Consider the following 23,418-nt stretch of genomic DNA (forward strand, 5'->3'; position numbering starts at 1 on the left):
CGCACATGATGAAATAAGGGGTGGTTTAAGTTGGTGAGGGTCCCACACTATCAGATTGGAAGAAATCCGCCCCTGATGCGTCACCCCCCACCCTTCAAAGGCTAGATTAGGCTCGTTATAAGTTTTGTTATTTGAAGCAATTTATTCACAATTTATATGCCGTTCATGCAATTTTCTCGTTTCAATAACTTTTTCAAAATTTTTCATAACTCCGCCCCTTTTTAATTCCGCAATGAATGGTTGCATATTTTGAGTCCTCCCCAACAATCCAAACTACATACCAAAGACTTCCGTCACCGACATGATACGGAAGTCTTTCCCAATTATTTCGAAAGCTGAACCGATTTATTGCGATTTGAAGACTTTTTCTAGAAATTTTATAAGATAGTTACTATGACAACACACATTTTTGCCCCACCGTAAAACCTAAGTAATTAAGCCGTGACGCCAAGCTCACAATCGCTTATCTATACGTCGCTCAATTTTATTGACTAATTTTGTCATGAATTATATTTATATTTTCATGAAAGTTTCAATATTAGAATGAGTCAGAAAGAGATTTCTTTATATAACCGCTATTAGATGCTAACAGTCTTATAATACTAGCGGCTTGCGAGCGGCTGCGGGAAGGAACGAGCGCGCAACGAATGAGTGCCGAAGACGCCGCGGCTGCGACGAGAGGACGTCGGAGACGAATACGAGAGGATCGACGAGTTTGGAAAGACCAATTATCCATTAATCGAATGGAAGAGAGCGACTACTTTGTGTTGTTTTGCAAACGAATAAAAAATAATCCATAAAAATTTCGTACTCACCTGCGAATGTCACGACCTACAGTTGTTGCATCTGATACAAACTGACTTAAGACATGAAGACACACATTTAAGATTATCAATGACACTTGAAGAAAGACTTGTATTGTATTATACTTCATCAATATTATTAATCGGTTGATTATAAGTTACTCACCAATTATCAAAAGAACGATGGTTTTACAGTAACGATTAAATTATTTCACAATGGTAGTAAGTACTAAGATTTGGGAAATTACTATTTAGAAAAAAAATCATTATAAATTGTATCTTCAGTGTTACTGTTTTCATCATAAACACTTGGTGTCTCATAGACATATGCTTTTATTTTTTTAAAATCCCATGATCTCCATTTGATAATCTGGATGAAATGAGTTTAAATCTTCAACCAGAGATAACGGAAAGTTGTATTCGAATTCACTTTCACCACTTTTTCTGTCTTTATTCAGCATTTGAATTTACTTTGTAATCACTTTATCCTCTTCCCATGCGTTCTTTTAAGTACGATCACTAAATTCTCTGCTTCACTCTGTATCAATATCCGAATCTCCCAATGATACCATGATGATACGAGTCAGCATCTACGTTCCATCACATTCGTGTCTCGTTACGAACTCAAGTAAGGATTGAAGTACGGATTGATGTTTGTACGCGCAGTTTGCAGCGATCTCGTTTCGCATCCGCAACTAATCCACTATGCGTGCGCGACGTGATCGTTGCGCGCTTGCTTCGCTCGCACACCGCTACTATGATAAGCACTAAATATTCAATATGGGGCACGAATGGCAACTTCCTTTCAAAACACCAAATATCAAATGATTGTACTAGACAAACTACTTAACACAAGTTGTTGTGTTGTATAGGGAAAAGTTTATTTTCTATTTGAATTCAATAATATGCATAAGAAAAATTGTCATTCTGTCCTCCTCTTGTATAATGGTTGGCAACATATTATCGATTGATTTTAAAAGTGTTATTCTTTTTATGAAATATTTAATCAATACGAGTATTCCGGACCTGTTAAAAGATAAAATTGTAACGTGGGTAGAAGGGATTATCCAAACAGGATGTATTTATATGGCTTGGAAGAAGACTGATAACGTAAAATTACCGTAACAGTTCTAATTAACTATTTAAAATGGCAAGTTCTAATAATTTAACGAAAAATATTCGTAGACAAAATATTCCAATCCTATACACGAAGGGTACTTATTATGAAGTTGGATTCAATGTTGTAAGTTTATATCTTACTTTATTATAAAATAATTTTAGTTTCCTACCTGCTATTTCTCATTCCAATCCTTTATTCTCCATATTTTGCTTAGCGTGGTTACTTTTCTTCAATTTGTTTTAATGGAATTTCTGTCTTACGCGCGTTTCCACAACCAGGTTATCGTCTTCAAAGACCGAAGGTTAAGTGTTTTGAATACATCCGAGTTAACTGTTTCTTACTAATATCATCCATATACGAAATATTACTCATGTAAATTCCTCTCTTTCTCACTTTTATTTTAACTATTTTTGAAAAATAATCTCAGCTGCTTCTATAGAATGTTTTAAAGAGTCGTACTTCAGACAAGCAAAGCTGGTATCAGCCCCATTTTCTCCTAGGGGGCGCGAAAGTGGGAAAATACCTATATTTTTATCTTATATAGGCTTCCCGTGTTACAAAAAAATGTGTTGAAAACAAATCTATTGCTATGTTGTAACTAATCTCATGTACAATTCTATTGTTCTTATAATATTGTATGAAGGCTTCGCTCACGTGAATTATATTGACTACATTCACAGAGCATCTAAATATTAGTATATACATTCTGCAAATCTTGCACATAAATTTGTTGCAAGAGATAGAATCTCTTATATCATCAAATAGAAGTGAAGTTGCTAGCAGAATTTTGGAACCATATCTTGCTTTTGTAGTTCTATTGACATATTCAAGATGCTAGAACCGTTGAATTTCTCGAATCTCGATATTTGACAACCATATATCGAATACCAACGTTATCTCTTTAGAAAAACCTGAAACAATATCGCATCCAGCAAGTTACCAAGGGGGCTCATACCATATCATGTTTTGCAGTACAATTATAATTTATGTGGTTTTTCATTAAATTTTTGAATGAATTTATTAAAGTGATTAATATAGAAAAAATCTTGTGATTTGGATTAAAAAAATACGGCGGGGTGTTTTAAAACCATCCCTCCTTATTAAAATGTTTTGCAAGAACATTTTGATTAGATGGTAGAACTTCATAATGCACAATTCTTTGAAAATTTTCCCAAGCTTTGCTAATCAATATTAAGCAATAATTTTTCATTTCCAAGAATAATTTACTCCAATAACAGTAATCCGTTTTTTTATGTCGATGTTTTGTTTTACAATTTTCATATCATTACCACACATTAATTAACTTCTCAGTTAGTTTGTCTGTTCGTTTCTTTGTTTGTCTATTTAGTTGCAAGCTTTTATTCAAATTCTAAACAATCTATTGACTTGTAGTTTCGCATATTTTCTCGTTTTTGATGACAATACATGATTCAATAAAAAACTTAATTATAATATCGATTATCGAGTGAATTTATTACCTTAATTTTTATAATAAAATGCTATAAAACTATAGTATTTGACAAATAGATGCCTCTGCCAGAAACAAAGAATTATAATTTCACTAAAGATGTATTACTAATTTTAATGAGATATTTGTGGATGAAATGGAGCTCGGTATTATTAATTAGATTGAAAAAACCAAAACTGCATTAATCATTCCAAAAAAATAAAAATTCCGTATTCAAAATAAGGATATACAAATACGATAGTTAATAAAACAAAACTTATTTATGAAAATGTAAAACACCTTTCCTTAACATATTCACAAGGACAACAACTATAAAAAGTTTTAATAAATATGATATTACTATAAGTCATAAAGGACATAATACGTTATCGAAATATTTCACTACACAACACCCGAAAACAAAAGAAAATATTATATATCGAGTACCTTGTAGTTATTGCGATACTATTTATATAGGGCAAACATCTCAATATTTAGAAAATAGATTAAAATTTATCAATATAATGAACAAAGTAAAAATTCCATTAACAACGCATAAAATATTAAAAAGCATACATTAAATTATAAAACTCACTACATATACAAGCAAGAAAGTAATCAATGATAAAATAACAATTAAAGTGAAATTTATAATTCTACTTGCTACTTATTTATTATTACTTAATATTTTTCGCTTGGTAAATACGTTACCGCCGTCCAAGCCGAGGTATTCGCTGAGATCGAATGCGGATGCACCATACTAAATCGACGCCACAGGAACAAAGTAATTTCAATCTGCTTAGTAAATCATAACGGCTGATAAGGAGTGCTCTAGACAAGTGCTGGAGTGCAAGAAAGTCCTACAAAATCTGGTGAGTGATGGCTGCAAGATCCAGCTCGTTTGAGTGCCCGGTCACTCAGGCAACAAAGGCAACGACGAGGCGGACTCACTCGCCAGACTATGATCGGCGAACTCACATAGAGGCTCTAAATTCATTATATAGATGAACCTTGTGCGACTCACACCAAACAACTGCACCATCTAAACAGGCGAGGAATCCGACTAGTGACCGGACACTTCTATCTAAAACGTCATCTCCACACCATGGGTCATACACTAACACGAGCGTGGTTTAAACACTTTAAAGGGTTCAAGCCAAAGCGTTTAAGCGGTTTCGCAAAGGATATCGGCCTTTAGTAACATCAAGTGAGGCACGAGGGGCCTATTTGAAAGCCTATGTGCTCAACGACCCCTTGGCCGCCTACAATGTAACTATGCACTATTCAATTTTACTGTTATCTTTCACTTTTTTATTGTGAAATCCGGTTACCATCTCCCTACATATCCATACCATTTTAAAAATCAACTATGTTTTGTCCTTGCACTATTTCTTCTACTACCTTATTCTTAGGTTTTCTTCTGTCTTCACGAGATACATAATTTCCTCGGCGTATGTGAGAATAAATCTAATAGCAGCTTTGTGTATTTAGATAACTTGGTTGTGGTACTTAAATTCTTTCTACTTGAGGCTCTTCACTTGTTGTTGTGAGGTCATGGTGAAAGCAGTGCCATCATGAAATTAGAAGTTTAGAGAATTAGAGTTTTGGGATCAAAGTCGCTCCTAGCGAATTCAACCGCATAGTTGATCAAATTCTACAAGGCCTACCTAATACTAAATCGTATTTTGACGACATGGCACCACCAAAGAAGAGTGCATTAAAAATTGAAACAAACAAAAATGCATACTATTCCAGGAAAAAATCGAATACCTTGGGCATCTTATTGAACACAACAAGATATCTAAAAGCCCTGAAAAGGTTCGGGCTATAGCTGACATGCCTAGACCTGCTTTATACCTAATCACTCGACTGCATTCATCAAACTGAAAAACGAATTGGCTAGCGACCGAGTATTGATGCCATACGATCTAACCTTACCTTTAATCTTGTTCAAAACTATTCTATGTTTATGATTTTTCGATCATTTTCTTGTGTGTTTCTAATTATTTTTTGCTTAAGCTATTGATTTTTTGATGTCATCTGCATATGCTGCTAACTGAATGGATGTTTGTGCATCGTTTCTTTTAATGGCACCCTGTTTTATTGTTGTATCTAAAGCTGTATCAAATAGTTTTCACTCACTAAAAGCATTTTCAATTAAACTAGGTTCCAAAAAAATTTTCTATAGTTCAAAATTTCGTAAACAAGTATCTCACGTGAAAGAAAAAGTCAATTCTTATTAAAAAAACTTTTACTCTAAAACTATTTTTAGTCTTATAAAACTGGAAAGGATAAAATAAAAAATATTGAGTAGAACTTTTTATATAAAAAATTACACTTTATTTAAAATACACCAAAAAAGAAAAATTTGGCATAAATATTGTAGTAATGGTCGATTTTATGTTTGCGTTTGTTAGAGATTCATTTTACCTTACGGAACTTTTAACGAGTATTAGCAATTTTTTGTAACGAAACTCAGCTAGTGAAAAACATATTCAATTCCCTTGTCTTCGTTTCTTGGATGATGGTTTATGCAGCTGTGTTGGTTAGAGCATTTTTGTTAACTATTTCAGTCTGTGATAAAGACAAAAGAAAATAAAAATACTATGTTGTAGGGTGTTTTTTGGACAAAAAAGTTCCTTCACACTTTTTTTGTAAAAGCTATAATTTCCTCAGAGAAAGTATTAATGCATTCCGCGCTAGCTGCATAAAATATGAATTCCACATAATATAGTTGCATTATCACGTCCATGTGACACATATTTAACATATGGAATAGAATATTGAAACCATTCATTTTGAAGCTGGAGATAATAAACTTTTCGATGGTTGCATTTATCTATCTAAATAATAAATATCCTCACACATATAATAATACCAATAATTTTTTAAAACACGTTAAATTATCAGTTTGGTGAAGTCCTTCGAGCATAAATTTTTTAGTTTATTAACGTTAAAAAACACGATCAGTACATCGATTTTCAATTTTTTCGATTTCTTGAATTTTTAACTGAAATATGTATAACTCTGCTTAAACTTGATATTGCCTATCATTGCCTCATCATATTGCCTATACCATCATCATATTGCCTACAAATAAATAAAAAAAAATTAAAAAGTTATATTTGAAAATGTTTCGGAAAATTCGAAATTTTTCAAAAATTTTCAAATGTTTGCTTAAAAAAACCGAAATACTCATTTCTACAAAAGTAATTTCATAAATGAGTCAATGGAAATTAATTGTGGCTTCTATAGTAGGTATTTATAAGCTTGATTGCCTTAGAAAAATGAATATATATTTACAAATTTTTGGCGAGAAAACTATAGCTTTTACGGAAAAAGTATAATAGACCTTTTTTATTGAGTAAAACTTACCCTATATTGTAGTATTTTTTATTTTTTTTAACTTATTCGCAGACTGAAATAATGGGAAATTTTGAAAATCATAGAAAATCGATAGTTTTTCTTAAATCAAGTAGAGTATTTCAAAGTACTTTTAAACAAAAATCAACCTTTTTGCTTTGAACTTATTCTTTTGATGAAAAATTGCCTCCGCCGACTAGGCTATCATAAGAGCTATTCAAAGTAAAAATCCATAACACTTAATCGTACAATGGATATTAACGTAAATACGTTAATGTTATTTAAAAATGGTTGTAATATGTGAAAAAATGATTAAAGAAGTTAATGACAATACTAAATTTATAAAACTTTAAACGCCTATTTTTTATGGTATTACTATGTTCGGTAAGAGTATGATAAGCCACCCCTCGACAATCATCATGAAACTCTATACATAGACTATTGATATTACGAGAAATCTATTTATTACATCTATTTTATGCGGAAATATTTACTTCCGTAGATACCGGAAGTGGCCATTATCTTAGGAAGGCTTACTGATATCGAACCATGAATAACTTTGTTCGATAGATCTCATGAAGATCTATCTTTATGTGAAAAGTGCACTGCAACATTTTATCTATTGCAGAATATTCAATATTTTTATCAAAAAACCTAACCTTACAAAAATTACTAAATTTTCAAGTTATATATTGATTTTTCGTGAATATAATGTATATTGTATTTGGATACTTTTTCCACAAAAACTCTAGTGCACATGCGTCAATCATCATAACTTTCCACACACTGATAAATATTGATGATATCTATCTAACAAAGTTATCCATCGATATCTGTCAATCATCCTGAGATATTGGCCACTTCCGGTATCTCCGGAAGTAAATGTTTCCGCATAAAATAGATGTAATAAATAGATTTCTTGTAATATCAATAGTCTATGTATAGAGTTTCATGATGATTGTCGAGGGGTGGCTTATCATACTTGTGCCCTATGTTTTTTCTACTTTACTTAATAGCGAGTTTCTCAGCTAATTATTAGATACTAATAGATCCTAAATGATCCAATTCTCTGTATATTTATATACCTATATCAAAATTTTTTTGTTTAATTCCAAATAAGCTGTTCTTTTGAAAATTTTCTTACTTATTTTGTTTAATTAATTATGTGAGCACCAAATAGCTGACTAATACCAAATATTCAAGCCAGAGCAATTATCAAAAAATTCCTAATCGAATTAAAAATTTGCTTTTCATTAATTCTCTTAAAACTCGATACAATTATATTTTATTCTTCGTATTAAAAAAAAATAATAATAATTCAAGGTGCACATGTCAACTATTTAAAAAGAAGGGATTTAACACGCACTTTTGTTTTTATCGTAAAAAGTATCAGTAACTTAAGGTCAACCAAATAAATAGTGTACTATCATCAACGTTGTATTCATTTCGTCAATCGGAATGAGTTATCACCAACATCGATTCTATTCTCGTTTTATCAAAACATCTGTATAAAGCTCCCAACATATATAATACTCTAATCAGTTGGTTATGATAGTGCTGTGGTGATTCGACGGCAGTTTTCTTCTAAAAATAATGCCTGTAACCGCCACAAAATCGAGGTACCAATCTATACCGATACTCTACACGAGAGGGACTTATTATGAAGTAGGGTACGATACTGTAAGTATCTTGTTTATGTATACAAATTTAGACTTTATGAAAAATTTATTATAGACTTATTATTCGTTACAAAATGATATGAACTAAATATATATTCTTACATGAATCAATTATATATGGGAAATGTCACATTTAAAAACAAAATTCTTAAATAAGCAGTGAGCAAAAACAGATTCTAGATATGAATGTCTTGCAAGAATTTCGTATTTAAATATGTTTTCCTCAAAAACAGTGGCGGATTTATAGATTTTCCGTCTGTAAGCTATTTATCTTTTGTCGCTTCTACTGATCTTTGTAAAATGAAAAATTGGACATTGATATCGGTATCGCGAATCGATCGCAAAAGATCGATACCGATACCAGTAAATGGAGAGAAAAATTATATTTTAATCCAGTTTATATAGTTGTCAAAATGAAATTATCATATTTTGAAAAATCATTAGCTAGAATATTTATCTTTGTTTAAACAATAGGCTGCCTCGGTACATTTATTGCGCTGACAAAGTAGTTCCATATCGTCTTTGATATATTAGGTGTAGAGTGTACAAAAATCCTACTTTTAGATAATGATTTTGATTTTTGATACAATAACCAAAAAACCAAAGAGCTTAACGTAGACCGTGTGTTTCCCTCTGTTAAGGATTGGTCCAATTTAATTTCACTGTAAATGTTTATTATACCATTGTTTGTTTTTTATTTGCGAAATTGCCTCATTTATCCCTGTATGGGCATAGATATTTTAAAATTGGTTTGTAGGTTGTTCAAACAAATTATGAATATGTTTCTAGTATGAGAATTTTTTTACAAGGGGCTACTATACATCGATGGTATCGGTTTCGAGAATCGATTTTTAGGTATCGGTATCGAGAATCCACTAATTTTGGTATCGACACATGTTTACTAAAAATTATTGCTCATTATATTATATTTCTGGAAGTCTTAAGCAAATGTTCATGTAAAGAAGTTTCAGTATTTGATGCACTGTATATTAAACTATAATTCAATTTTATTAAATTGTAAAAATGTCACATAATTTTATTTTTAAATTTTATAAATCAAAGTAGAAAACTTGTGAACAAAAATTGTCTCGCTAGGCTACAGCCTGCTGCTCGGGTGGAATAGGCTCAGATTGAGTTTCAAAAATAATTTGTCAAATAATTTACGGCCGAGGCACACCCTCTGACTCACAATTATCTATATAAGTGTGATAGAGCTGTGTCATGTTCGAGAAAATTGTTTCTAAATATTCTCGTGATTTTTTAGCACGACAGTAATGCGACGGCATCTTTGGAAGACCTGCTACAAACTTTTCAACATATTTTTGGTCTTCAATTTTCTCTGGATTTCTGCGATTACTGGTTACAGTAGGCAAATCGGGAGGCATGGCACAGTCTGTTTTTGTCAGCCAATATCTGACAAACCAATCTTTAATGCCAAGAGTGGCTAAAAACATTTTTTCACAGGCTTGGTGACGTTCATTATCAATCGTCAAAACGTAGGTTCAATTATCAATTCTTTTGGATGAATCTGGATTTTTGGTAATTTTCTTTGGTATTTTATTAACGTGAGAAGCTATAAATCATTTTCGCTGCTCCCAGTTCATGTTCTTCCAGAAATTTTCAAACAAATACTGCCGCTATTATTCGTTTATGTTGTCAATGATTTGAATTTCGGTTTCTTGCAAAACGCAGAAGTGCACGCTGGTTCCATGGATCTTGCAGGCTTAAATTTCGCATTAGTCTTTGCTTTTATGTCTCTTCTGTATTTTAATAATTTTCACCTTTCATCCGTAATTCTCTATTAACATTGCGTTTGATCTTTTGTCGCTTTGTTCTGTCGTTTTTTATGATTTAACAAAACACCGTGGTATGGAACATTACTAAGTATGAGAATTTTTGAAGAACACGATAGAGTAGCAGAAACACTGGATTGCTGCATAGTTCCGGGTTTTATTATTTTTATCTGTACATTGAGTATTATTTTCATTATCAATGACTATATCAGAAATTGTGTCTTGAGTAATCGTAGATACGAGAAGATATTGGTTTGAAGTAGGGGAAGATTCGTTGCAGATCAAATAAGTCATTGCCAACTATTTCTATAACTTGTAGATTGTTAATGTCAATCTTTGCAATATCTAAGTCTATGTTTTGATCAAATATTTTTTACATTGTCCTGGCTACTTATAATACTTTTCATTGAGTCCCCGAAAATTTTTTCGTTTATTGGTATTGCAATAATTTCGTATTTATTAGGAACATTGCATACTTTGATATCAGAAGAACTAGTGTTATCTTTTTGATTCAAATCTAAAAAAAATAATAGGAATTATTGCATTGAAAATATAAATAACAAAAAAATAAATGGGGACCTCAAAACAAACCTATGCTACTAACCTAGTTTAATTATTTTTTTTTCTTCTTTGCAACTTTGTTTACGCCGTCTATGTTTTGACGTCCGTCCTGCTCCTTGCAATTGTGCACATAACAATTTATCACCTGAATTCGGATCACTCCAGGAATTTATTTCTTCTCCATTCATATTGTATTATTCTAATTATTGAGCTCCCTGAAAGAAATGAAATACATATTGAAACACCGCCTTAATTAAAAAAGAATGTTAGTAAACACCGCTTAAGTAAATGAAGATATTCTATTATCATTTCTTTTTATATTAATACGCGTAAATCAATAAACATTACTTTATTATATAGCTTACCTCTTAATATTTTATTAAAGCTTCTTGCATAGACCTTTCAGCGATAAAACTCACATGAAAATATGATAATCACAGAGCGCGAAATACTTTTACAAGAAAAGTATGACAGACTAACGATATGATCTTTAGATCTTGTGCGTAGATCCCGGTTGATTTTAGGATGTTGATCAGTTTTTGGTTTGGCACACAGTCAAAAGCTTTTTTACAGCCAATAAAGCATACAAATACATTAGCATTCATGTCTCTACATCTCTGGGTTAGCACATTCAAGAAGAAAATAGTTTCCCGGGTTTCCATTCCGTTTCTAAAGCCAAATTGCGAACGATCAACCAGTCGCTCACACTTTTTATATAAACGTGTATGAATGATCCGTAAAAATATCTTCAAGGCGTGTGACATCAAACTAATCATGCGGTATTCGTTACATTGTTCCTCTTTGGCAGAGTGACAAAATTGGATCTTAGCCAGTCTGAGGGTATTTTTCCGACTCTGACATTCAGTTGAATATTTTGGTGATAAGATTTAGACCACCCCTGTCTTCCGCAGCTGCAAGGTTTCCGCGTATGGTTTCCGTAAATTATACCGCTGATGCTTAAATACTTCAAGACGATTTAAGAGATAACCGACGTAATGTTGCAGCAATTCATCCAGAACTCTACGAGCTGTTGACACAGATGTTCAGGGACGACACTACCAGATATTTCTACTTCTACTAAATTTGTGCTGAGAAATATGACTATTTCATGTCCACACCAAATTGATTATTCATTAGGGTCTGATTCTACTTGTGTGGCTTTAAATGCGCGCTGATCGAATTTTATTTCTTATTTTTGTGATATCTTTTGAGATGTAATAAAGAGATTTTGAAATATCGATATTTGTTGTCCAGTGTCCAGTTCACTATACCATAAAAAATGAAGCTCATGAATACGGAGTTTATGAAGGTCAAAACGAGCATAAGTGGTCGCCAGCTACTGCACAGTAGTCGTCTCGATCGTACCTCGATCTGAAGATTTTGAGCTGACAAATGAGTACGTTTTTCTGATATTGGTGTTGCAATGTGGTATTTCATAATTAACTAATCCATTAAATAAATTTATTGTCATTCTGCAATGTACGTTTTCTACATGCAATGTATGTTTTAAAATGTATCGATCATAATTGAGAATTGAGAATTGAGAATTTTAAATAAAAAGGAGGGAGAGTTGCTTCTACGGGAAACATGTTTTAATTTTTTGAATATTTTTATCGTGTTATCGAAACAAATTCAAGTATGTGGCTCGAAATCGTCGAGATGTGGTGAGCGAGTCGAACAGACGACAATTTGTTACCAGAGCGACCATAAAAAGCGGCCGCTCTTACACCATACTTTACATTTATGTTTTTGCTCGATTGTTCCCTGAATACTTGTTCTTCTCTACTTATTTAATGATGTCATTATCATTTTATAACCTAGTTAAGGTAAATAACAATAAGTTGTTCACCTTACTGTCGTAAACATATGTTACGCGATGAGATACAAACGACAAAACTAAACTGAACAATTTGAAAAGATCTATTATGTGATAAGAGAGTGATAAGAGATAAGAATATTAAATTTGATTTCAAAAATTAAAATAAAAAAAAATGATAGTATTCATCAAAAGTGTATATATTTCTGGGGGCCGACACATGTCTCCGTAAACATCTACCAATCTCATCCAAAATGTGTTCAATGGGATTTAAGTCTGGACTGGGAGCAAGCTAAACAAATTGTTTGATTTTAACCTTGTCAGTACGAGCAGTGGGAAGCCAAGCATTATCATGCATAAAGGTTGCGTCGTCTCCAAGAATAACCATGAATGGTACAACATGGTCTTCTAGAACCTCTATCAGGTACTTGTGCGCAGTCAACATCCACTATTCGATAAAGACTAACTCCGTGCGAGCGCCAATAGATATGCCTCCCCATACCATTACTGATCCTCCACCAAATGAAAGTCGCTCGGCAATACACGCTTGAGCATATCTCTCGCTTTGTTGTTGCCACACTCTCACACGTCTATCCGATCCCGGTCGATAGAATCGCGATTTAGATGATTTCTTAGTGGAACCGCCGTGACTGTTTGGTTTTTCAAAGCATTAGAAACGAGAAACCGTCATCTGCTATTGTAACCGACTTATTGCTTTTTCAAAAACCTCGTTAACATTTTTTATGAAATCTTCGTGCACATTTAACATAACGAAGATGGTCCCTAAAGTACCTGGCCTGACCTAGAGATGGTGATAGTTGCTTGAAGAATATCACTGAATCAAAAACAGCACAAGCGTGGGTCCACGACTTCACGCCCAAAAACAAAGAATAATAAAACAATGGTTTGAAAAGGGAGAACCGGCTCCAAAGATGCCAAAGATTGTTCCACGTACAGACAAGGTCATGGCATCGGTTTTTTGGGATGCACGAGGTATAATTTTCATTGACTATATTGAAAAAAGAAAAACTATTATAACAAAATCACCTAAAATGACTGATCTCAGAAAATAATTAGTTTCTGACGATGTTTTAGAATCCATGTCGCTCTTTAATGAATTTATTTTCTATTGTGTTTCACTAAAGTTTTTTCCATATTTTCTTTCAACTACTTTTTTGTAATTCCAATAGAATTGCGAAAAGGTTAAAATTGGTAAGAAGAGCTAAATTCAATTAATGTTATTTGCAATTAACGTTTAGGACTTCTGAATCTTAGTTTCGAATTACTACCTGCACACCTTTCGTTCACGAATGCTAAGTTTTTGAAATATTTTTTAGTATGCCAAAAATGTTCCTCCTAATCTGCGCAATTGTTATATATTATACCACGTATTTTCCAAATAAACTATATTTCAATAAATCCCATTGAATATTATTGGAAGTTTTTTTTTCCTATAAGAAAGATATAAATTTAGAATTAGTCAGAGAAGATAGATCATGTTATTTTTTTCAAGGAACTAGTATATATATTTATTACAAAAACGGTCTAATGCTTATTTCTAAAAATTTATCGACAGAATGTGACATTGTATTCATTAGTTTTATATTCATGTATGTATTCATTTATAAATTATACATTTATAAACATGCAAAATCGTCCTTCGGAATTAAATCTAGAAGATTAATGCATTCATTTCATTAACCCAGATGCTTTAAATAGATATTTTATACAATTCTTATCTTTTTATATAAAAAAAGCCGTGAGCAGCAGAGCTCCATCACGAAAGTCGAATTTTTCGTCGAATGAAGAATTTAACTAATACACAAGCAAATCTTTCCATAAAATGAATTTCTTAGAAATGATATCAATTCTCAATCTTATTTCTTTATATGGAAAATTTGCTATTCCTCAATAACTTTTCATTTCACAAGTTAACTCTCTCTCTCTCGAATGAAAATTCATAATTTTAATAGACCCGGTGGTCTCAAACCCTCTTGTTCAATTCCAATGGACAACAAAGAAAAAATTGTCATAATGACAAGAAATTTCGAAAATGGGAAGTAAAAAAATCACCCTAGTAACGATCATACTCGTATTATTCATTAAATAGGAGACGGTCCAGTTCAACAATTACAACGATCAAAATGATTTCGGGCGTTTTGTGCTAGAAGAACTGAAGAAGAAAACTTTGAACTTGAGAAAGACAATTCTTCAACATCACCCCTACTTGCATGCGAAGTTCGAACCCTCTAGTTAAACTTTTTCTGGCCAAAAAATAAGAAAATATAACAAAAATGACCATAAAATGGAGAGGGGTGGAGATGGAATGTGTCGACCTTAGACAGGAAATAATCTCGCAACTAATTGAACCTACATGTGAAATTTCATTTTTCAGTCGCTTTTCGTTTGACCTGCAGATGTGAGCAAAGGTCAAAAACAACTTTTTTTGCACTGCGACCCATCGAAATATTAATTTGTTTTCAACCAAACTCTAATAACATCAATCCGCCGCCAAAAAAGCCATGTATGCAATTTTGAACCAAATCGGACCCATAGCAATTGCTCGAGAGACGAAAATAAGAATTGTAGCTTAAACAGATATATATATATATATATATATATATATATATATACATATATATATATATATATATATATATATATATATATATATATATATATACTACAGACATTCGAAAAACCATCATAATCGTGTTCTTCAGGAGGTCTCAAAACATGGGAAAAATGATGCCCCCCATTTTTCTTCTAGTCATGTCATTTAATTTTTCCTTGAAAAATTCGACTAATAAGATAATTTTATTCTATTCAGAATTTGATTACAAATTTTAGTTATACGTGGTTTTAAATTTCAACATTCATAAGAAAGTTGAAGAAACAGTTGGAACCAGAAAGCAAAGACAGCTTATTAGTGGATAAAGATGGCAAAATAATCATAGACACTCAAAGCAAATTAGAAAGATGGACAGAATATATACAACAACTTTTTGATGATATCGGAATAGCAAGATCAACATCAGAAACAAGGAATTTGGAGGGTGGATTAGATATAACAATAAAATTAATTAAGCACTCAAAAATATGAAGAATAACAAGGCACCTGGACTTGATGAACGATCGGTAGAACTACTTAAGCTGTTTGAGGAATACCAATTACAAATACTGGAAAATCTTTCTAATACTATTTATAAAACAATATGTAGCCCATTAGAGTGGCTACATCCATTTTCATAACAATCCACAAGAAAACAACTGCCCGAAAATGCAGAGAATATCGGACTTTATCACTAATGAGTTAAGACATTCTTAAAAGAATACTGGAGGAAGGTTTTTGAAGAGGACTTGGTAATCGGGATGCCCTTTTCAATTTTAATGTATTAATCCAACGCTGCCTTGATGTTAACAGAGCTTTATTAATTAGGAGGAGGCTTTTGATAGAGTCCGACGTAAAGAATTGATACAGATACTGAAAGAAAAACAAATAGATTACAGAGACCTCAAACTATTAGAAACACTTATCATAACTAGACAGCCAAGATGAATATAGAGGTAGAACTAACAGAAGAAATGCATATAAAAAGTGAAGTAAGACAGGGTTGCATATTAGCACCAATATTTTATAATATATATTCGGAAGTAATTATCCAGAAAGCACTAGCAGAAGAGGAAGCGGGGATTCGAGTAAATGGAGTCCCAGTTAATAACATAAGACTTCTTTCCATGTAAAAACTTGTATAACCAATTGGAAAAGAAAATTTAACATATATACATATACTCGATCGTTCTGTACAGCGGAGTGGAGCAGATACTTTAAACAAAGCAATAATGAAAAAACTGGAAGCCTTTGAAATGTGGATATTGAGAATATAATGGACAGATAGAATCGCAAATAAAGAAGTTTTACGCAAAATGGCAAAACATGACTATCATAAAAGCCTGTAAATTAGAGTACTTCGGTCATGTAATAAAAGGACAACGATACGAATTCCAGAGTTTGATTATGCAGGGAAATATAGAGGGGAAGCGAGGTATAGGTATGGTCGCCAAACTTCGGTCGAAAAATGCACGATAAGAAGAATAAGAAGAAATGATTTTAAGGACAATATCTCATTCAATCACTCAAGAGATTTGAAAAATTAGTTCAGGAAATTTCGTTTGATAAACTATCTAGATAATGAAGTTCAATTTTCACTGATACTAAATCATTCGAGTCAAATCTAATTTAGATGGGGGATTTTTTTTTGAATAATTACCAAAAAAATTTTGGTGTAGCAAAACCAAATATATCCAGTGAAAAATGCTGATACCAAGTTAAATTCAATTTTTTAATTCCATTTATTTAGTCATCTACTCTAAGGAAATCATCTATCATTATGACTTACAATGACATATATGGTCATAGTAACAGTGTAATATTCTTTATACTTTTACTAATATCTTATGATTGTGTAAAGTTAACATTAAATAAATACACTTGTAAAGTTTGAAATTCTATCACCGCCCTTCACCGCTCCGATTGAGTAACTTTTTGGATGTATTTTTGACTGATTTGATTGGGATATCTCGCACTATAACACTATTGGCTACAAATCTGGAAGCGTTGAAAATGACGAGCATCACCTTTTGGAGTCTCTGCAGGATCTCTGTATTGTCGCTGTCTTTCAGAGCTAAATTCCTTATGTCTATATCGGCATATGGTTGTAGTAGCACTTCGTTTTCAGTTAATAGGCCTATAAGCCAATATATTTGGTCAAGTTTTACACCTAAGTGCTACCGCTTGGTAAATATATAAATCTGCCAAGTTACTCTTTGGTCTAAGTGAGGTCCTAGGTATTTAGCTATGTTGGTTGTCTGCCAAGTTCGGCTTCGTTGATTTTGACATAAGCACATGTTTCCTTTCAAAACAAGACCGAATATCTTCTGCTTGATTATTGTTGAGGCTAGATGTTCTTCTCTTCCTGTAAGTTGACCAAAGACTGCACATCGAAGATCCTGGAACTGTTATATAGTGTAAAAATGGGATTGTTTTTACTAAAAAGCAAGAAATCAAGTGAATTGTTAATGGCGGAGCTCAGAAAAGAGCTAAAAGAGCGAGAATTGGAGACCAAATTGGTTTAGAGATGATTTATGATTGATGGATTTATGATGATGGAATGGGAAAGTAGGAACAATATCTCCAGAAGAAACAGCAAGTATAAGAAGGGATATGAATCCATTACGAGTATTAAAAAACTACATTAAATACTAAACTGTTCGAAAAATTTGTTATCACAAAGGCTATTCTATGAATTGTAACATCAAGGAAGCATTTTATGGACAAACCGTAATGAGTTTATGCCACTATCTTGTTCAGGAAGAGGCGACCGTAGACTTTATGTTTCACAGCGAGCTATTCGAAAATGCAGCTAGACACCTGCGAAGTTCAGTTTCAATAATGAAATTAGCCTATCGTAGTTTTGGTGCCTGGCGAAGATAAAGCTGTCCTCTCTTTAATCACCTGTGAAGTCCTGTTTAATAATAAGAAGACGTTACCGTGGTCTATAGATGCAAGCATGCCCGATGTACCTAGGAAGTTCTTTTTCGTAAAATGAGGCTAACTTGGACTTGATATTTTGTGACAAGCTCGCTGAAAATGTCCCTTTAAAGGTTTTCAGATCAGGCACATGCAAAAATCTTGATCATTGGTGAAATAAAAGAACTTACGAGAATGTACTGGTGCTCTAGAATATGCGATAACTGCATAGTGATAGAGGCAGAGGTGAAAAGGTGAAAGAATAATAACTTATAATCTTTACTATATTTCCAATTCTCGTAATAGATTAAGTGCATATTTATCGGAAAACCAGTGTCTGAATAAACTTTTTTATATTGTGACGTTTGATTATTAATAAATAAAATAAAACGGTATTAAATATTCCAAAAGAATCAGCTTCTAAAAATAAAAGAACGAAATTATCTAAAACTACCAATAGATTCAATCTCACTCAACAACAGGGTCAGTAAACAAGAACAACCAATAATGTTCTATATTTTTGTTAGAAAACAATGTTGCTTAAAATTATTTTTTGTGAATAATTTGCATTGAATATGTATAGACAATATTTAAATTAAATATGCTAATTAGTCGGATGTTATTCAAAAATATTTCATTCAAAATGAATGTTGATTAATTTTTATAAATATAAATTAGAGCTCATTTAGTTAGTGATATTAATATTGTGAAGTGAGGTCTTCAGTTTGGTTTTGTATATACAGTGCGTCCATTAAGTAACTATTAAATCCATTAATGGCTAAATAAACAGGAAGATGAAAAACTCTAGAAATGAAAGGAATTTTGATACTGTTTCACTTATAAAAAAGATAATGTGTGATACAGGGTGAATAAAATTTAAGTTATGACATCGGCAACAGTAAAAACCTCTGTTTTGTAGATTGCTACCGTTTTTATGCTCACTAGTTGGCGCCATCGGCGAATAAGGTCAAATATGCGCTAAAACATAAGTTTTGTTCTGTGGGAAAAAGAAATACATAAGATTGCGAAAGAAAAAGTACTTGTTGGTAGCAATTCGCTTGGACAAATATTGTGTATAGTGTAGAAAACAATCTCAACTCAGATGTTCGCGTTACCTAAAGAACAAACCACTGAAAATCTGTCATAATTACCGTTAACATACTAATTATAATAAAAAACGCTTGATCGACAGAATAAAATTAAATCATAAAACATCCAAAAAAATTACATACATGAAAAGTTCTATAGATATTGATGAGTTGATTACCTCGACACTTATATTAGAAGCTGATACTGATTTATGTTTCCACGGAGTAAGAAAACAAAGACCCCTTTATCACAGAAACATAAACACTTCTTCAAGAGTCCAGAGCGGCGTTTTTAAATACTAATAAATCGAAATACACATTATCATGTTTACATTCTTTTCGCAACTTTGCCTTATTATTTGTTACTTATACACCTCAAATCCATTTCGAACTGGAAACTCATGAAAATACATATTTCTCACACAGATAGTTTTGAGATTGGATATCAAGCCTTTTACATTTGACACCTAAGAAATATCATATGTTTAAAATAAACTTAAATCCGTTTCTGTACTCTCACTAAATTCATTTAATTTTGTTTTGACTGCTGAAAATATATTTGACAATAAACAATATTAGCATATAAAGAAGCTTTCTCATGCCCGATTGTCAAAAATGAGGCAAATTTTTGCTGTGAATTCATACGTCTTCGGATCGTTATTATTAACATCCTTATTACCAGATATTTTAGTTATAATATTAGTTCCAAAAGTTGTTTGTAGTGAAAGCATCGAGAAGTAATCATCAGATTTATAATAAACGCATTCAGAAATATATATAAAAACATTATTTAAATATAAAATACATTGAAATATATTGAAAGTATAGTAGATAATTCTGCAATTAATTAGCCTAAATCACATTTGTGGATGGTTTCAACATTCGTTAGAGTGATTTAACTAATCCGGCAACCAGAATCATAACATTACCAGTACCTTTCTGATTATATTCCTTATTCGATGACATAATTTACGATAAATAAGAGCATTTAATATGATAATAATATTTCAAATAGTAATAATTTAATTGGTATTTAGACACGTACTTAAAAAAACAAAACAAACAGTAACATTTCCTCCAAAAATATATTTTGAGTTGGTAGACACAAAACAAAAAAGTACTTCGTTATTTCAAAATTATATCTATCCACTATTTCTTCTACATTATTAGTTTAATTTTACATTAAATAAGTTTCTTTGGTATACTTGATACGATTTTATTAAAATTTGATACCAGTATCTGAAGTTTCTGTAAAATATATTAATTACTTATTAACCCATTTTTTGCCTGATATCAAAATTAACTACAATTTGAACCGCAGAATATGTTTTAAACACGATAGCACTTCGACACAATTCACTTTAACTAGGCGCTAGATTTTAGACAGATTCGGAACAAAACAAACAGTTAAATTGTCTCGCTACATCATTTATTATTATGAAGTTCGTCACTCAATTTGATTACTTATTTTTTAAATAATGAGTTGCCATGAAAAACTTGGCGATTGGGAATTTCAAAAAACTGTTTCAATAGTCATATCAGTCTTGGATTTTTTTTCGAATAGTATATTACAATAGGAAAAACGCATTTTTTCGGAAATTGTTCTTTTAGCTCATACAATACTTCGTAGACGCTGTATATAATATATATATATATATATATATATATATATATATATATATATATATATATAAACAGATATATAAATTTTAATATTATGTTTAGAACGATATAATCATATTACGACTAAATTATTTTTAATTTCATACTCAAGGTTAATATAAACACCTATTTCGTGTTTTCAATTTCAGCTGCTATGCATTTGTATTAATCGAAATTACGTAAGAGGAATGATGAAACATATTACTGTGAATGAATTTTTTATAGCAGCAATTACTTGTATCTATTTCATCCAGTATGTGTCGAGACGAGCAGTTTCAAGTTCCGGTATGTGATTTTGCTACTTAAACCGCTTTAGCGAGAGCGTGTTTGCCGTGTCTGTCATGAAACATGAATCATATATAGCCTATGCATTAATTTCAATTTATTTGTTATTTATTTGTGACGAATTGAAATGTAATTTCATTTCAAACGTCTATTTCTATAGTAAATTGTCTATACCTAATGAAAATGAAAAACCACTGGCAACCCTGTGTGGCCGGAATTTATTTCCACAGTATTTTGTCTTTGTGGAATTTTTGTCAGATCATACCGCTATAAATTTATAAAAAAAATCCATTTTTGTCATTTCATCAGTATTCAAATTTTAACAGAATAAATAAAATAAATAAACAATTGATAATATACAAAACTACAGAGAAATTCCATCACCAACAGTCTGCCCGCGCCAAAAACGTGTCAGAGCAAGTGCAAGCAAGACAGTAATGTAGAAACCTGCGGACCTAGAGTGAGAGCGCTTATTGGGATCTGTGGACGTAGAAACATCACTTTTGAAAGATTTTTCTGTACTTTTGACGTATATATTCTCTAGGTCATTGTCAAGGATACGGCGGGAAAATATTAAAACGTGGAATATTCTCGGTATTCTTTTCTTTTAGGAGTGACAATTCGTATAAGTTTTATAGCTGTTACCTGTACACAAGTGACGTTTCAACAAGATTAAGAAAAATCAATTGTATTATATACCATTTTAAATCTACGTCTAATGAAGTCCACAGATGCCCAATAAGCGCTCTTACTCTAGCTCGCAGATTTCCATATTACTGTCTTACTTGCAACCGCACGTACAAAATACTGTCGAAAGTAATTTCCTAAAATTTTATGACTGATACTTCAACTGAAATAAATCTTATTTCTTCTTCCAGAAGTGACTTTTCATTTTCAGTAGGTACAGAGGATTTACTATAGAAAGTTTCGTGACTTTTGAAATGACCACCTAAAATTAGTCACTGGTTTTTGGTCTACAACGAACTTACACTGGACTATGAAGTTATTCGAGGCAGTAAAGCTGTGGAAACGCTACATTAAATAGCTTTAAATAGTGTCAAAGTATTTTATCACAGCAAGCTTTCAATAGACAGATTGTAACCGTTAATATAAACAATAATCGAACCATATGCTAAAATAACACTGGTAGCTAATTATTTTTTGCTGGAAAATAAAGCTGAAGCATAGTCTAATAGAATGAACTTATCTATATATGAAGATGGCATAAAAAAAGCTGTAAAACGTGAGATTTTTTGGTACACCACCACATACAGAACAGTTACATTTAATAGCATCCCAGGGATCTTAAAGTTCATTATCTATATTTTTGCCCAAAAATCCCCTTACACTTACGAGTTCCAAGCTATAAGCGCTTACTTGGTAAGCTTTTCTCTCCAATTATTACCACCCAGCCACTTTCTAGTTCGTATTCCAATAAAAATATATCCTCTTAACTTGGCGTCATTGTACTGGGGCAAAATTAAAGGTATTCAAATTCCTCGCCCTCTTCATTCCTAGCCTTCACAAAGTTTTTAATTAGTTCAATTTTAACATAAAGCGAAAGCAAAGGGACCTTTTTGGGTCTATAAGAGGTACATACGGTTGAAGTTTGGACCTTACTCATTCATTATTTCATTAATCTTCCGTGAGTGCACTAAAATTGCGATAACTATTAAATCACCAATGAGTCTTTCAACAAGTGCAATTCCTTAGGAGAATGCGTGATATCTAGTTCCTACATTAAAATATCAATATCAGTACATACACATAATGATTTTTCCATATTGTAAAATGTGAGAAACGTGAAATTCCTTTTTCCAAAAAATTGTAAATTTGTTTCTTTAACAAGTAAGTTCAACTCCTTAAGACGGGAACCATTGAAGTTCTGACTGTTACTCTTAAAACGATATCTTGCTAAACCAACCACTGGTAAGTCTGCATTGTGAGGAACAAGTTTTATGGCAGTTTGCACATTTGGATATTCGATCTTACGCTTTTCTTTTTTGGAATAACTTTCAGTCTTTGTCATATAAAAAAAGCAATCAAAATGGTTGGTGGGTTCTCGCCATACCATTCGAACTGCCAGAGACATATTCCTTCTCTTCCATGTTTGCTTCTTAACCAGTAACGCTGCAACTACACAGCACAAATGGAGAACCCACTGTTTGTCTTGATCTTCGAGTACAATGCCAAAATATATGAAATAAGCCTTTTCCACATTTTCAGACAATGGTATGTCTTGTGACTTCGCCAAACAAAACTTGACATGCA

General features: G+C 32.1%; 1 protein-coding gene across 2 annotated transcripts in view; it reads left to right on the top strand.

Annotated features, from left to right (window-relative positions):
* Positions 1 to 1,913: 1,913 nt before the first annotated feature.
* LOC130444091 (beta-alanyl-dopamine/carcinine hydrolase) overlaps positions 1,914 to 23,418 on the top strand; it is a 51,723-nt gene continuing 30,218 nt past the window's right edge. Inside the window, exon 1 of one of the 2 annotated variants that reach the window (XM_056779079.1) lies at positions 1,914 to 2,046. In XM_056779079.1, coding sequence (XP_056635057.1) covers positions 1,951 to 2,046 — 96 coding nt within the window. In that variant the 5' untranslated portion in view covers positions 1,914 to 1,950. Of the gene's footprint in view, positions 2,047 to 8,124; positions 8,414 to 23,418 lie in introns of those variants that run through there. The other variant, XM_056779080.1, reaches the window with a different exon arrangement.

This window comes from Diorhabda sublineata, chromosome 5 (genome assembly GCF_026230105.1).
Source record: "Diorhabda sublineata isolate icDioSubl1.1 chromosome 5, icDioSubl1.1, whole genome shotgun sequence".
NCBI lineage: Eukaryota > Metazoa > Arthropoda > Insecta > Coleoptera > Chrysomelidae > Diorhabda > Diorhabda sublineata.